The 17267-nt window shown below is 40.5% G+C and overlaps 1 protein-coding gene across 2 annotated transcripts; it reads left to right on the top strand.

Annotated features, from left to right (window-relative positions):
- The first annotated feature begins 6629 nt into the window (after positions 1-6629).
- On the top strand, positions 6630-16100 carry lsr (lipolysis stimulated lipoprotein receptor). Of its 2 annotated transcripts, XM_030073465.1 has the most exons (11): positions 6630-6846; positions 7837-8166; positions 9392-9511; positions 10007-10063; positions 11825-11971; positions 12270-12470; positions 12678-12734; positions 12857-12973; positions 13456-13747; positions 14609-15074; positions 15323-16100. In XM_030073465.1, the coding sequence occupies exons 1-11, from the start codon at positions 6807-6809 to the stop codon at positions 15356-15358; spliced, it is 1863 nt and encodes a 620-aa protein (XP_029929325.1). In that variant the 5' UTR covers positions 6630-6806; the 3' UTR covers positions 15359-16100. The 2 variants fall into 2 exon arrangements, with proteins under 2 accessions (XP_029929325.1, XP_029929326.1); XM_030073466.1 differs by lacking the exon at positions 10007-10063.
- The last annotated feature ends 1167 nt before the right edge of the window (positions 16101-17267 follow it).

The raw sequence follows: 17267 nt of genomic DNA, 5'->3' as shown, positions 1-17267 counted from the left end.
TTTGATAAAAAAAAAATAAATAATAATAATAAATAAACATCGGCGTTATTATTTTTAGGAACAAGACAGATTAGCTTCCTTTTCTCTTTGTGGTTGCAAAACAGCTGAGTAAGTTAATGGACCGCTTAAAGTTTCTCCTGATACAGTGCAACAGGCCTTTGTCTCGTTCCGGGGAAATTCCTATAGGAACTTGTGTTGCTGTAATATTAATACACTATTCCTCTGTGGGATTATAATTATTTTTACTCTGGTGTAGTGTATTCTGCAAGAAAAAAACAAAACAAAACAGAATTTAGGCTGTGGTACCTCCTAAAAATTATTTATTTCACCTTTTTTTTGGAGAAATCAACTGTCTGCTTTTGAAGCTAATGACAAAATTTCTATTTAATCTATGACTTTAATGATTTTAACATTAAAATGGCTTTTTGATCTCCACTATGACACAATAGGGCTTATCTGTCGTTTACATTAGGAAATGACTGCAATCGTCATCAAATGATGGGAAAAAATATAAAGTATGAATGATTTCATTATTGATTATCATTGCAGGCCATTATCAATGTGGCCGGTCCCTCCATACCCAGGAGAGCGGGTAAGTGCGTTTAAAACCAGACACTTTACCTTTAAAACCTTTCGGCAAACTGTGGGCTAAACTGAATGTAACATATTAATGCAGTGCTCCCCTGGTTTGTTTTAATATGATGATTTTAAAAAACATATTTCATACCTGCACCATTATTTCTCAAGCACGAGTGGCACTTGTTGCTCGCAGTGGTTAAAAACTCTCCGTGTTATCTGAAATGTTGTCTCTCATGTCATTTCGAAGGGAGAAAAAACATTTCCTTTTTCACCTCACAGTTATGAAGGCCTGTCCTCAAACATGGTGCACTTCTGGAGTGAGGAGTACCGTACATGTGACGCTGGCATGCCTGTGGCCGACAGAGGCAGCTTGGTCAAACCCATTCCGATAGAGGGGCAGGAAATGTTAAACAGTGGTGTGATGGCAGAGGATTTCGCATCAGTGAAGGAATCTGCAGCTCACGACCACACCCAGCTGCCATCACCTGATTCAGAGAAAACTCCACGACAAGGAGGCATAGATGCACAGAGAGCATCACCTGGAGACACTTGTGATGCAGAGGAGGGGCCGGCTGGTGCAGAGCAAGTAAGAAACGGTGACGGGCCGTTTGCCACAAGTGGAAAGGGAAACAAGAGAAAAATTTCCAAGCTCATGCTGGATGCTCCCAATCAGGAAAAACCAAAGGCCCCACCAATACCTCCTGAGAGAGAGAGAAGCAGAAGTCGCTTTCACAGAAACAACAAAAGGAGAAGAGACATGTGGAGTGAGTACTATTGCAAATATTAAGTGTTAGATGTTTTGACTAATAGTTAACGCCTTCTCCTCTGCTCATCCCATTAACAACCAAGCGGTGTTCAAACCCACAGAGCTATTATTTAAATTCTAGTGGAGATCCATAGGATGGACTGTATGAAATGATGAGCAAGACAAGTAGATATTGTTTGTTTAAGGTAATGCTGCAGCCTTAAATCCACGACATCTGTCTATCTATATGTCTATTTTTGGTTTGAATATTTCACTCAGTATCAGAGGGGTGAAGGGTTGCAACAATATTTATGTACCATTGTACTATATGAAAGCATGTTTTCCTTACTTTAAAGCTACTTAAAGGGGGAAGTTAAGGGAAAACTGCAGTTCAAAAGGTCAGTATATAATTAATTTATCTGATATTAAGGTTCTGTTGGGTTTTTTTGCCACCTTAGCTAGATTTTTTTTTCCCGAAGAAAATTTGTGGGGGGAAAGGAAAGGAATCTCTACCCCTATACCCTATTTATGTAATAATAATAATAATGATAATAATGATAATTTTGTCTATTTTCCTCATGTTTAGTGTTTCAACTTTGTGTGGCTGTCGGGTTACTGCGTGTTCCAGTGACTCAGGCGCATGTTGGTATGTGAGAGACATTCATTATCACACCCTCTGTATGGTTTATTGAGAAAAGTCGTTTGAAATTTTGAGATACTTTAAATACCCTCAGTGGTGACTAACAGATGATCTTATTTAAAAAGCTGCAACATTTATAAATACTTTGGTTTGGTTTGACACGTAAATTACATGATAATCAGGATTCGTTGTTGATGTAATATTTCATTGTTGTCGTCTCATTTAGTGTTTCTTGTCAAAAGTACCTCTAAAACTAATTGATATTTTCCTTACATTTTAGCATTTCCCAGAGATGCTCAACATGCAGTGGATCAAAACCGTAAGCTGAATCATTCTGTATCAAACTGTGTAACTCTTGTAATTTACCAAGCAAAGACTTTGCTCAGCACCCTCTGTCTTTTATCGCCCTTATTCATTCTCACTTTGCTTTGTTTTGATGCCAGTGACCTGTTTTGCTTGCATGAAAGACGGATGTCAAAAGCTGGAGACAATCTATGGATCACACGATACTGTTCTGTACAGCAAAACCAACAACGGGACGTTCCCCGAGTGCTCCGACCTCCTGCCACCTCCTCCTGACAACTGCTCTGTGTGCCTTGTCCAAGGAAACACCACCATCGTCTGCTCAGGGACTGACAGCCGTTTAGACGTGGAGGATGCTGCTGGACATAACTACCATGCCTCTACTAGAGGTATGTCACATATATGGATATTTAAAATGTTAACTTCTCTGAAACGTCATAGAGCTCTACAAGTTTTAATGTCGATATTGTGGCCGGGAGTGTAAACTTCCTTTTTCTGTTTACCTCTTCAAGCCTGCCGATGCCACAGGTGGGTTTCTCATTGCTGCATGGCCAAGCTTTGATCAAACCCACCGAGCTTTGTTTTAAATTCTAGTGGAGATCCCAAGGTTTCCAAAAATACCAAACATGTGCTACTGAATTAAAGGGAAATGTGTATAAATGGTCTGCAAGACGTCCAGATTTTTTTCTATTTGGTGTAAAGCTGCAGCCATGAAATAATGGCATCGCGGGTGTGAATATTTCTCACGGTCTAAGTGTGATGTACCTTCAGTGAAGCCTTTCAAGCAGCAGATATATTTCAGTGTCTTAACACTGCTGTTAAGGGAAAAATCAGAGTTGAAGGAGTAAAACATACCTTGCCTGTAATATTTTATTTTTTATTTACTTTATTTACTTTTATTTTAAAAAATATTTTAAACATCATTTGCATGAAGTTATATGTGCATATGTCAAGCTTAACTGAATTATAATCCTTATTTTACGATTAAATAGCCCATATGTGTCACTATAAACTGTTTTCTTTTTTTTTTTTTTTTTCTCTTCAAGACTGTCCCACCATGAAAACCTTTCCTAGTAAGCCAGGTATTGGACCATAAAATACTGTCCATAATGCACTGCACATGCATTACACAATGATTAACTAATATATACATAATAAAAGTTAATTGATGAGTTAAATGCAATTTCAAATACACTTCACAGGTCCAGATGATGAGCCCAAGAGTCGTTGGTGGTTTGGTTTGATTGGAGGTGCTGGTATGTATTTTACATAAATATTTTAGGTAATTATACCCATACAGAAATATTCATCTTTTACTGTCTCACATGTATGGATAAATTGTCTCTCATTTTACAGTTGCCATCTTGGTGGCTGTGCTGCTCTACCGAGTAAGTAGGCCTACTAGTCTCTTCAATATGTTATTGCAATATCAGTGTTATTATATTATTATGAGTATATTTATGTGTTTAAATGACCAGTAAGCAAAACAGAAATCTATAACCAATGCTTTGTCTCACCTGTAATTGTCAGATTTTAGTATTTAACCTTATTTTTTCTTCTTTCCCCTCAGTGCTGGTGGGCAAGAAGGTGGGTTCGGTCTTACCCCTTACTGACTGAATTTATTTACAATTATCTAAAAAAAATTAATTGTTTATGTTTTTGCTTTCAAGCAGATGCTAAATTATTGGTGGTAGAGTGCTTCCAATTCAGTTCTTGGTATGTGTGAAATATGCATCAACAGACACCAGTGGGTTACATACACCACCTCGGCTGCATTAAGACCGGAAGGGGATTTCGCTACAATAATCTACAAGGGGTGTTATTTCTCCCTCTCAACCCACGTATTAAAATCCCCAAGGGTTTTGATGTGCATAAATGAGTCATGATCACCTGACATGATCTAAGTGTCCTTTGAGATCTACCCTAAACGGCGCTCTAACTTGATTGTTTGATTATTTATATTGAAAATACACTTAAAAAAAAAAAAAAAAAAGCCAAAATAAGGCCCACGGGATTATGATGTTTAAAGGCAAAGCAGAGCATGTCAGTGACAGTGTGCTGGCTTTCATGTTCCTGTCCTTCACAGGGTGGAAACTGTCCCACTGTGAAGAAAACCTGCTGTGACTCCTCTTCATGAATTTGCCTCAGAGAAGAGAGGCGGTGTTTACTGCTTGAGTTCGACCGTGCTGCTTGGCATATTGATTAGCGGCTGTTTTGTCTTTTGGGGGCAATACGGGGCTTGCAGGGGAACGATTTGACCTGATTTGTGACATTTCTGATTATGAAAATGTCTAATCATCATGCATATAAATGGAATATAACAGTGCTTTGCCATAATAAATATTAATCACCCGCTTGACTGTGTGTGTCATTAGCCTATTCCTTGAGCTAAAAGGAGGAGGAATCCCGCACACTGAATAACTTGCATAAAGTATTTACTGATGTGACGTTTGACAAATGCATTTGTCTGAGGAAGGTCTGAATAAATACTTTATGCAAGTTATTCAGTGTGCGGGATTCCTCCTCCTTTTACATTAGAGTCGGGACCCAGCGCTCCCAGTCCGACGCACCTGAAAAAAACGGATGTGCGGAGACACCTCTCCATGATTATTCCTTGAGCAGACATTTGATCAGGTCATGATGATAGTTAGTGGGTTTTAACACTAGTGGACTAGGCTTACTACTGCAAAACTGTAATGTCATGAAGGTAGTGTTTTAATGATAGTAGAGAATTCATAATAAAGCAGGGACACTAATGACTCCTCTCTCTCATCGCAAAAAAGCTCACATCACAAGTTTAGAAAAGCTTTTATGGCGCAGCCAATCACACACTGTAAGATTTATTAAATCTATTATGATTGCATTTGCCTGATGAAGTTACTGTAGCCTATGCAAAAAGCCACTTTCTTGCTTCCTCTCTCTCTCTCTCTCTCTCTCTCTCTCTCTCTCACGCACACACACGCACACACACGCACACACACACACACACACACACACACACACACACACACACTCTCTCTCTCTCTCTCTGTCTCTCTCTGTCTCTCCCTCTCTCTCTACGGCAAAGACAGCGTGCGCGCTCTTGTGGTTTGGAGCAAACTTGTGCGCTTCTCTGAAACCATTTGATGAGAATACCTGGGTGGATTCGGTTTATCTTTCTTCCATCTTTCTTCAGAATGATTCATCCGGTACTATTTGTCCCCTTGCGTTTATAGGCTACCTTATAGAGAAAGTTCTTGTTCGTGTATTATAACTACAAAACTGACTGGATAATTGTATATCCTATTTTTCATATCCACAAACCTGCAAAGCTTGTTTCGTTTCAAGGCTACTCAAAACCTACAAGTAAAAATCTACCACCATCACCTAACAGTCTACCTCATTTATTTGCTTGTGCATTTATTTCTTACTTATTTATTAATTTATTAGGCCTAACAAACACTGCCTGCTGATATTGCACCTTAACATTTAGAAGAAATGGTAGGCTACATATATGTGCCGTTTATTGCTTTATAACACATACATATACATTTTTGCCTCTGAAAAAGGTACACATAATTGCCTTGAGTTGCAACAATGAGCCTTGGGGGGTGCATTTGTGTAGATTGTACCTTGGGGGGACAGAAATTAACTGTTACTGTACCCCTATTTCTGACTGTGTGCTGTGAAATATTTTCTGCTACGTCTTTACCTTTTGACAGGCTAAAAACATGAAAGTGAGAAAATTAAAGTAATAATAATAATAATAATAATAATAATAATAATAACCAGCTGCAAAGCCTTGTGTTTAGGCTTAGTCAGTACATCAGCCATCATCAACAATAAACGCTACTAACACACCTGAGTCCACAAGCTAAATTAATGAGACTTTAGACCATTAGGCTAATTAGACTAGAACTGTCCATTCTAAGGATTTAAATAAATCACGTTAGTGCATCACAGTAATGTTGAGTGTGTTCAACTTAACATAAGGACACACACACACACACACACACACACACACACACACACACACACACACACACACACACACACTCACTTGTTTTCCCAGGCGCAGGGTTGAAAATTAACAAACAGGGCTCTTTGATAGCGTTATCATTTTTTCTGGACCGTACCAACTAGCTCGGAGGGTCAACGATCGTAAATCGGTCAAATTTAGATGCATATTACTGAGAGGAATTGCTCAAAAAAGTAAAGCCTCACTTTCACAAAACTTTATCCGGGTCCGCCGCATTGTATTTTTTGGTTAAAACAATCCACGTAACATTAAATTAACCCAGAGAAAATGTCGTCCACCCCTGTGTCTGGCACCGTGTACGGGCGCTCACCTGTTGTTGTTTGGGCGGTTGACGTGGGGCGTTCAGGTACACCCCTAGTTTCGCCTACAAGACACGGAGATACAAAATGGAGGCGACGTTACCTGGCTAAGAAAAACCGAACGGATAGGTGCTTAGTAGTATGTGAACCCATCGAGTTTCACTTGCAGGTAGCGGAATAATAGTTTAGTCGACAAAGAAACCCGGGAAAAGTGGATTAAAAATGTTGCTGACTGTGATCGCCGCCGTCTTAATGGTAACAGGTGAGTTTCAGGGCCTTTTTTCCTCCACGGACTGGGTGGGCCCTCTTCCTTCCGTTCTAAGAGTTACTCTAACCCTTGTCAGCTTTGACACCTCAATTTTTTAAGTCATCGTTTACATATATATATATATATATATATATATATATATATATATATATATATATATATATATATATATATATATATATTTTTTTTTTTTTCCCAAAACTAAAAACGTTGGTCATTATCAAATATAAATATGTACTTCCAAAACTAATCTAACAGTGTCGAAAGGTAATGTTACGTTCACGACGTCAGGTAGCTAACTTAATGGCTTAACTGCTGGCGATGTGTTACAGCACCACTAGTCTCAAAACACACAGCAGTTAGGCTGTGAATTATAACTCTGCAAGTTACACCAGAAATGTTGATTTTTTTCCCCCCCTTCATGTTTTCCCCCTTCCATATAAACAAATTAACTTTTCCTGTCATAACTCAGTGTTACTGTAACTCATTTGACATTTGGAAAAAGTGACCACGAACATATTAAATGCTAACGTTACCTGATGTAGTTGTCAGGCCTTGTAGTTGATGTTAAAGCTATATGTCAGATTATGAAAAATAATAATATTACGCAGCATCTAACATGGGTGCCTGCCTACACTAAACATTTCCATCAGAGTTGCTTGAATGTTAGAGGAAATGTAGTTGGGTTAACCAGAGAAGGTTTTATCAATAGGGGTTAGTGATTGCATTTTCAGTCACATATGTTGGGCTAAATTCAGCCCACTCCACCTCCGGTTTCAGCAGAACTTGGCCTTAGTGGTCAAGATCTTGGCAGAAAACGCCGCCTGTCTGGTGACTCATCACACCTACTCTCAGTGATACTAGTTGGTGTTGAGGAAACGCTACATGACACACCCTGTGGGCATCCTGTGCACACACAACATAATCTTTTCACACATTCTTATCCTGTAAAATCCCTTTTTTTCCCCTTTTCCCCTCCCACAGGGTCTACCACGGCCATCTCGGTCCGGTGCCCAACCAAGAGGTACATTGTCATCCTCTTCCAGCCGGTCACCCTCACCTGTGAATACCAAACGTCCTCCATTCAGCCTCCTGTTGTCACGTGGAGGTACAAGTCATATTGTCGGGACCCCATTCAGGCTGCCCTGAACCCCAGCAGTGCTGAAAACATCCTGTCCCAGAACAACCCCAACTACGACCCCAACATCGAGTGTGGCGACAGCCAGAGGACGGTGCGTATTGTGGCGTCCAAGCAGGGTAACGCTGTCAGCCTGGGCCAGGACTATCAGGGCCGCAAGATCAGCATCCTAAACCGTAAGTTGAGTATCCTCTAAAATCTCATTCAGATTTACTGAAGGGGATTGGCATGGTTTCCTATCTAGAGACACAAAATTAGGAAATTTTTTGAAAAGAAAATCACACAAAGCGATACATCTCTGTAACATGAATATAAAATATCAATGATTTATTCATGAGATATCGAACATTTTTTCCAGTGAGATAAGCCTAAGAGAGTAAAGGCAGTGAATGTTTTAACCAAAATTTCTTTCTACTTTTCATAGAGACTTATTTAATCTCCAGTGTTTTAAATACAAAGTATATTTACATTAAGCATGATGAAATAAACAACACCCCAAATGTCTAAACATGTTGTGTAGTGTCTAATGACGGCGAGTGAATACACATAAATATTCATGATAAAATACAACAACTTCTGACTGTCTTCAGGAGAAGAGCAGCAATTGTAAGAAAGGGTTCCACATTATTGGGTGTTCATATTCCCTGAAAGTCCATTATCAAAACAAAAACAATAATTTCTCTTTTATCAGAGGATAATATATTGGCCAATCACATACTGTGCATCCCTATAAAAAACTTTGAACAGGCTGAAGACTAAAAAAGAACATTGAACTAAATATGTTGCCCAAGAATGTGCACTGAGTCAAAGGTGGTGATTTTTCTGCAGCCGATGTGTGTCATTATGAGTAAGCACCATGGTATTGTTTCCCTTTTGTAATCACACATGAAGTAATGGATTAATAGCCTACCTCTTAACTTCTTGTGGACTATGTGTTTAGATCTGCCTACACTTTGTTTTTAGTGCTGGTGCCTGACAAGCAAATTCTGGCATTGTTTTGTACATCATGGAGTGAACTAAACATGTACAAAACAGCATGGCACTCAGATGCTGACATTACATTATCCCAATCACAAAAACATTGCACAATACTCAAACAAAATTAGCACAACAAATAGTGCTGAGGGAGCTAGACATCAAGGGTCATGTGGCCCAGAGTTTAGAGTAATTTTTTTGTGCAAACCTTCACATTGGAAAGCACCTCGAGTCCCCACCAGTTTCTGGAGTGCTGTTTCATCATTTTTAATTCATCATTCAGTTTAAGTGAGCTGAAAGAAAGAGAAACAAAATCCAGTATGGAGCTGGACATCCTCCAAATCCAGAGTGGATGCTGAAATCTCTAAGGCTACTTGACAGGGTCCATCTGGTACAAAACTACAAATATTCTCTTGTTCCTCACAGAGGCAGATTTGAACATTGCTCAGACGGCGTGGGGCGACAGTGGTGTCTACGTCTGTTCTGTGGTGTCTGCCCAAGATCTCACAGGGAACAGTGAGGACTACACTGAGCTGATAGTACTGGGTGAGCAACTCCGAAAACTGGCATGGACACTCACACTCACTCGCGCACACACACACACACACACACACACACATACTACAAACTACAAACTATGCGGTGCTGGGAAAAAATTCTGTCCTTTAACTTCTTCCACTGAATTCTTCTCCTTTTGCTTTACTTCATCTCTACCGGTCAGCTCGAATGAGATCAAACATAAGATTCACTCGCAAAAGAATTAAACAATCTTTGACACAAGGAGTGTGAATAATAGGTTAAGTAGTGTAGAATCAGTTTTTTTTTCCCACTATAATATTGCGTTATAATTTAGCCTAACAAGTTGCCTCAATAGTTAATGAATCATTGGGGGAATACACAGTTACTACCCTTGTGCTTTCCACAAGTGGGACTTTTAAATAAATAGTCTTGAGAGCCTTTGAAGGAAAGCTGTAGGCGGAATATACAGAAAGACACCAAGGCACACTTTCAAGTAATTGTGGCTTTATCTTTCTTTCACAGAGAGAAAGTCAAATACTACTGACCTCCTGCCTGGCATTGACTTACTGGTTATGGAAGGTAGTACAAGCCACTTACCATAGTTCAGTGTTACTGTTACTTTGTCCTGCAGTAGAGGTGAATGAGGTATGAGGTTCTGCATTAGGGGGATGTCGTTGGCATATTTAGACAAAACTAGAATATATTTGGTGCCATTGCATGAGGAACTTTGGCCATCATAAATCTTTCTGTTTAACATTTGCTCGGTGTTTGTTGTGATCCTTGGCCAGTGCTATATGCTGCTAAATGTTTGACTCATTTCGAAAATAGGTCACTTGCATGTGCTGCTCTAACTATAAACGTCCCACAAAATTACCCCAGAATAACGTAATACATTAACAGCAGCATATGAGCAAATACTATTGTGTAGTATTACACTTTTTTGCCCCTTACCTTACACCCCCTCTTTCACTATCTCTACCACGGTTTCTCTTATATGGCTTTACACGCAACCACAGTTTCAGTCCTGAGCACAAGTTGCCTGTTGCTACCTTCCCTGAAGCAAAAGGGCACTCAGCGCGCAGTTCCTTATCTGCTTCACTGTTCATACCACATAATGTTTTTCTTTGCAGAATGATTGTCCTATGCCAATCCAGGTGCCGTTTCAGTAGATTAAAAAAAAGAGTGAATCTACCGCCTACCGCTACCACTGTTTCTGTTGTCTTTCTTTCCTGTGAAGCATGTGGAGACTGAACTGAGTCATAATATGGAAGGGAGAAACCTGTTTTTCTGGTCTGTCGTAACCAGTATTAGTCTATGTGGACTGGAAGTTGTCAAGTGACGGCCCAAACACACCAAACCGACATCAACAAGAGGCTCACTTGTGCCTGTGGTGAGGAAGACAGCGCAAAAACTAAGGCCACAGACCTCACTGACGGTCAAACCTCACTGACGGTCAAACATTGCCGACCATGAGCGTGGTGTGTTTCATTTAATCTGTTCATTTGCATAACGTACTGTTGGAAAGTAGATTCACTCGACCTATCCACTGAACTCACCCTCTTCCTCCTGCACACACACACACACACACACACACACACACACACACACACTAAACAAAACAAAACAAGAGGGAATATTCCCATAATAAGCATGCAAAAGATGTTATTAATTACATAAATTAATGACAAATCAAGTTAGTTAACTGAGGGGCAACAATACAGAGGGCAGCAGTGCAATACAAAATGTAACAAATACTCTAGTGACATTTATTAACAGTTAGACCTCTAGCCATGTGTGACAAAGGGATGGGGAATATATTTTTAACAGGAAAGGGAAGGCAAAGACATGGAAAAAAGAAACAACAGAGAAGTTATGTAAATTGAAACTCTTTGCTCTTGCTCTTCCATGTATGACAGAAAGGGTAACCACATGAAAACCTGCCCTCAGTTTTGTCTCTCTAAAGCTATTGCTAAAGTTATCTTTCTAATCATAGCAAAAAAAATCAGATAATTGTCATTAGATATATCAGATGTTGGCAGTGGTTTTGTTCTGTTCCAAAATGAAACACATTTCTCATCAAAATATGTAATTGTTATCAGTAGTTTACATTGTGTGGTCTTGGATGGATCTCAACAGCAAACAAACATAAGTTTGCTGTATCCCTAACAAACTGGGAAAATATGTCTTTATTTTCTTGATTTAAAGGATCTACTTAAAGAGGTAATGACGTTTTGATGTCATGTTGAAATAGGATCGTAACACTAACGGAAAAAATAAAATCAAATCAAATAAAGATGATCATCTAATGATGTCTGTTTCATCCCCTACTTTTCCTCTCAGACTGGCTGCTGGTTGTCGTGGTTATATTGGGCTTTGTGTTGCTGTTGATCCTTATTGGGATCTGCTGGTGTCAGTGCTGTCCACACACCTGCTGCTGCTACATCAGTTGTCCCTGCTGCCCTGAACGCTGCTGTTGCCCACGGGCACGTAAGTACCAAATTTTGCATTTTTTATTGTTGTACAGCATACAGAATATAAAGACCATTAAGTAGAATTTTTACATTATATTTTCCTGTCCAGAGAGATCACACTGCATGAAATGCTTTAAGATCTCCCTTAATATTGAACCAGCATTTGGCACATGTGGTTATTAATTTTTGACCCTGCAACAAAGACTCAAAGAATAGCTCCACTGACCTGTAGGAGCAGTATAATTGTCTCTCTCTCCCCAACAGTATCAAAAGTAACACTATTAACAGTGGATGAATGTTTTCTTGTTTCCCAGTGTACGAGGCAGGGAAAGCGGTGAAGAAAGGTGTATCTAGTCAGTATGCTCCAACCCTCTACGCCCCCAGTATGTATGCACAGCCAGCGTATGTTGGGGGAATGAGCCAGCCTGGTATGCCCCTGCTTCCTTTACCCAACGGGATCGGTGGCCCCCCTCAGCCGAACAGTTACAGTCGCGAATATGACAGAGCAAGCTCAGGTGAGTGCACAGTCAGAAACAAGTCTAGAACTGATTTCCGCAAGGCATTTTTTTTACCCAACCTTCAGATTTTGGTATTGTGTTGAGTCATTACTGACACAGTTCTCAGAATGTCTCGAATTCCAGTACTCTCGGAGCTGATCAGTTATTAACCCCGAACTGTCATCGAGGCATTACTGTAACTGGTTTTCTGTTTTGACTATGCAGTGGGACAGGGCTCTCAGGTACCTCTGTTGCACGACCAAGACAATGGAGGTGAAAACAGTGAGTAATTGGAAAACGTATTCTGTGGTTTCACCTCACGAACAACTTTAATCATTTTTTTCTGTTGATGACATGAATTTGCACGAGGCTGCATCTCTGACTCCCTCTCCTGCTGTCACCAGGTCGCAGTGGGTATCGTATCCAGGTGGATCCGGATGGGAACGCCACACGAGCCATCTATTACATGGAGAGGGAGCTAGCCAACCTGGACCCATCTAGGCCAAGCAACTACAACCGCTGTGAGTGACTGACCCACAGTGATGTCCTAGACACTAATTTAAACTTGGGCACTTACTGTCTCAGAAAGCTGTGGATAGAAAAAAATATTTCCCTACTCAGCCTTCTGGTTACATAGGAATTATATGGCATTATAGCTGTAACCCATTTACCTTTGTTTGTGGGTAGCTTGCATTTCCTCCAAATCATTTTACAGTTCATGCCTTGTGTAATTGGAACTTGAAATTAACTGCTGTCCTAGCTAACAAAGACACCCTAAATAGGAAGATATGGATGTGACTGTAAAGGTCTAATATGACATGATTTTGAGGGGAAACTTTTCTCCGTGTGGCAGATAAGTGACTGGTAGTGAGCAGTACTGGCAGCAAAATATTTTTCTGAAGGAAAGAAAACATCCCCTGATATCACAACTTTAAAATGCACCACTATTGTATTCAAAATATGGTTGCTGTTTCCTTCTATTCTTCATTATTTCTTCTTCCAGTGGATGGCATGAGTGAAGTGAGTTCCCTGCATGACAACCTCGACCCCAGAGGACGTGGGGGCCGTTCACAGCCCCCGCCCCTGGCCACCGTTTATGACGGTGATGAAGGCATGAGTACCATCAGCAGTGTCTCCCAACAAGCTCAACGCCGTGGTCCGGGCCCATCTGGAGGCTACATGGGAGGCCGTGCACGTGCTCGCTCCATGGACAACCTTGACGACATTGGACATCGCTACTCCCGAGACGACTACCCACCTCAGCGGCGCAACGACGGGCCCAGAGGCCGGAGGGGGTGGGTTGTTACTCTTGCCTAGCTTCAATCGTGCGCCTGCAATGTTGCTGCCTCTCTGCAAAATTTGTCGTTGGAAATTAAAAATGTCACATCCAAATGAATCATGTAACTCTGAGGAGTTTTACCTTTTGGTTGGCGGTGTGGCACAAGTTAGCGTGCATCAATCACTGGTGTTGTCATGGCAGCCAAGTTACTGCATATACATGGAATTGATCGAAATGAGCTTCTATTGCTCAGTTAAGAGGTGTGCATCATCCTTGTGTTTTTTGTCTCTCCAGACATGAATTCACTGTCAGCTATGAAATCAAAAGTGAAACTCAAAGTTTTTCAGTGTGCTGCAAAGTGGACATTCATAACGGTGTCTGTCAATACCAAGAGATGCATTTTAAGCCATGTAAAACTGCCCAACAATATGATTGATAAATTCTGTTAAATCTGCACCCTGCTCAGTACATTTTTCTGATGTATTTATCTCTCCTCATTGACAAAAGGTGTCCAAAAGATTAATCAGGAAAGTTTCAGAAACAGAGAGATAGTGAGACCATGGGCTGCGTTCACTGCAAGCTCTGAAAACCAGCCAGGTCAGCAGCTTTCTAAGTTTCCATCTTATGACTGGAGGGTGGGACTTCTCAGCCTACGCAAAAACTGAACAGGAGGGGGACTTTCCCCTTTTCTAATTAACGGTTCCTACCAAAGGAAATGGGCTGTTGTACTGAAATATGGGTCGTCGTACCATAAAGGACGTGCCTTACAAGTATAAGCTAAAACTTGTACATACAGCTATTAATAAATAGGAACAGAAACTGTTACTCATTTGCCTTGCACAGTCATTCTCTGATTGGTTGTTCTCTGTGTCTTTAGCTCGGATGATGAGTGGAGCACCAGTGCACGTGGCGGCTACGACCGTGACTTTGATGACCGCAGGCGCCGTGACTATTCCCCAGATGATCGCCGGAGAGGAGGTGGTGCCTATGGCGGCCTCCAGGGGAGACGCAGCCGTAGCCGTGATGATCTAATGGACCTGGAGCGGGCTCACCAGCGGGGCGGTGGTGCCAGAGGTGGGCGGGACGCTTACGATGACAGCTTCCTGCGCGAGGCCATGGAGAGAAAAAAGATGGGAGAGCAGCAGAGAGCCCGAAGCCGTGAACGCTTGGACAGTGAGAGCGACCGGTCAGACCGGGGAAGGGGAGCACGTGGGCCTCCGCCCCTCCCCGTGTCACCACCCTCTGGCTACCCTGGTCGCCGTGACGACTTCCCACCTCCTCCGCCTCCACCCTACAGTGAAGATGAGAGTGTGTCGTCCTCCAAGAGAAGCAACCTGCGTAAGGTGAGTCACGCCAATATGTTGGCCAAGGCTAATTATTGTATGTCACCTTTCATTGAAGCAGGTAGGGAGCTAAAATGCCTTGCTCAAGAACTCTTAGACAGGATACATGGAACTTGATGGGCACATTTGGTGTTGTGAAGATGGAGCCTATTGTTTTTCTGTGAAGGGACAGTCCCTTGAGCAAGCAGAGCTATTCTTCCTTTGTGGTAATTTTTAGTCTGATTGAGGTGTGAATTCTTGTCTTTCAGAATGGGGCTGTGAGTCGGGAGAGCCTGGTGGTGTAAAGAGGAAAAACATGAGCATTGTGTCCGTTCATACAATTATGATCCACCTATAAAAGGAATAATGAATTTTAAAGATTGTAAATATTATTCATATTACTGATTTTATATTGCATTTTATAATGCATAACAGTAACTGCAACACAATTTCATACTGGATTTTTATGTGTAAATATCTAATTTGGGAAGACTAGCACAAATGTAGTTTTTATGTGCTTTTTCATTTATGAAACATTGTGGCTGCCACAAGTGCCTTATGATGTACAGAATTCTTCTTTTAGACCCAAAAGTTAAGTGATTACTCTTTAAGTTACATTATACAGTTCAAAGTGGTTTAAGCTCTCTTGATTTTTAAAATTGATATGTAGTTTGTTTAATGTAGACAATGTAAGCATTATATTAGAATTATGTAGGTTTTATTGTGTTGATAGCACTGAATTAAGATTTGGGGCTTTTTTACTTTCTGTGAAAAAATAAATTCTTGATAAGAAAAACTGTATATTTTGATGAATTTGACTTTAGCTTTATCTTAGTTGTGTTATTACATTGTTTCAGGACTTTGCAACCATGGTAAGAATAGTCTTGGCTATGATAGATTTTTGAGTACTTCAGCTTTAGTTTTTTGTTTTGTTTTGTTTTTACACCAATTTTCTTTTTTAACCTACATTGTACAGCTTACGCCTGAAAATGCTAATGTTTGTGATGTGATGAAATTACATTTTACAATAAAGCTTTTATTACCTTATTACCTTTTATGACTTATTACTTGACTGCTCTGTTTCACCACTAGATGTCGCTGTCATGCATGGTAGGAATGAAACGCTCTCAGGCAGCTCCCCTGTGTGTTCTCTAGAGCTCTCTCTAGAGCTTGTGAGAATCCTCAGTTGAGCAAGTTTTCTAGTTTTATTTGTAGCTGTTTGGTGTGTTATGTTCATTAATTGAAGATCTATATCAAAGACTTTCAGTACTGGGCAATGACACAGGAAAAAAACCCTGATTTTATTATAAAAAATAATAAAAATGGAAAGCTTCTGTCTTACTGGTTTTGTCTACAGACAAACTGAATGAGACTGGTGTAGGTCTTGACTTTGTCCATATACAATGCAGAAATATACATCAGTGTCTTGTGTAATATAATAAGCAATTAAGTTTACTGTTTTACAGTGTATTTCTATTCAAGTACACAACCTGAGTAGTAAGACAAATTTCAGTGTTCCTCCTGTAAAGCAGCCAGCTCTGGAATGCTGTAGCCTTGTATTACTTGGCCTCATTTCGACAAAGGAATAATTTCTAAATCTATTGTTAAACTGATAGATTCTCTTGACAGTCGGTGGGGTCCTGACCTTTGACCGGGAGTGACTGAACGCTGCAGGCCGGTCCTCACATGTTCCCTCCTGCTGATGCTGCTCACTTGTGTGACTTCTGACCGTAACACACACTCCAAACACAGCTTCCCACCCACCTGCCAGCCCTCAAACACCGCTTATACTCTCAGTTCATGACTTCAGACGCCGTCCCTCAGTGTTGAGCGGCGGTCCAGCTCGTTCCACATGAGCTCCTCCAGTGAGGTCTGCAGGGTGTCTCCTGGGGTGTTTGTGTAGCAGACCATCTCAATGCCTGTCTGTCTGTCTGTCTGTCTGTCTGTCTGGACACTGAACCAAAGTAATGAACTTTAAATCCTGTCTGCTAGTGCAGTCCTAAAATTCACTTCAGAGATTAATGTCAGAATTCTGATATTAAAGTCAATCAATTAAATTCAGAAAAAACAGTCAAAATTTTGAAAATAAAAAAAATTGAAAGAAGATAGCCTATACGATTAGGGAGAATGTGTATTTTATACTTGTGTACTTTATTTTATACACATATACTTTATTTGTACTTTATTTTATGTGTACTTTATGTGTACTTTATT

Source organism: Myripristis murdjan, chromosome 16 (assembly GCF_902150065.1).
Source record: "Myripristis murdjan chromosome 16, fMyrMur1.1, whole genome shotgun sequence".
Taxonomy (NCBI): Eukaryota; Metazoa; Chordata; class Actinopteri; order Holocentriformes; family Holocentridae; genus Myripristis; species Myripristis murdjan.
The sequence above is the reverse complement of the archived record's forward strand: the minus strand, read 5'-3'. Positions and strand labels throughout refer to the sequence as shown.

Coding starts and splice junctions, on each gene's coding strand:
- lsr (XM_030073465.1), top strand. CDS start 6,807: ATGTTGCTGACTGTGATCGCCGCCGTCTTAATGGTAACAG. Junction 10,064..11,824: donor TGACTTACTGGTTATGGAAG/GTAGTACAAGCC, acceptor TTTTCCTCTCAG/ACTGGCTGCTGGTTGTCGTG. Junction 12,735..12,856: donor AGACAATGGAGGTGAAAACA/GTGAGTAATTGG, acceptor TGCTGTCACCAG/GTCGCAGTGGGTATCGTATC.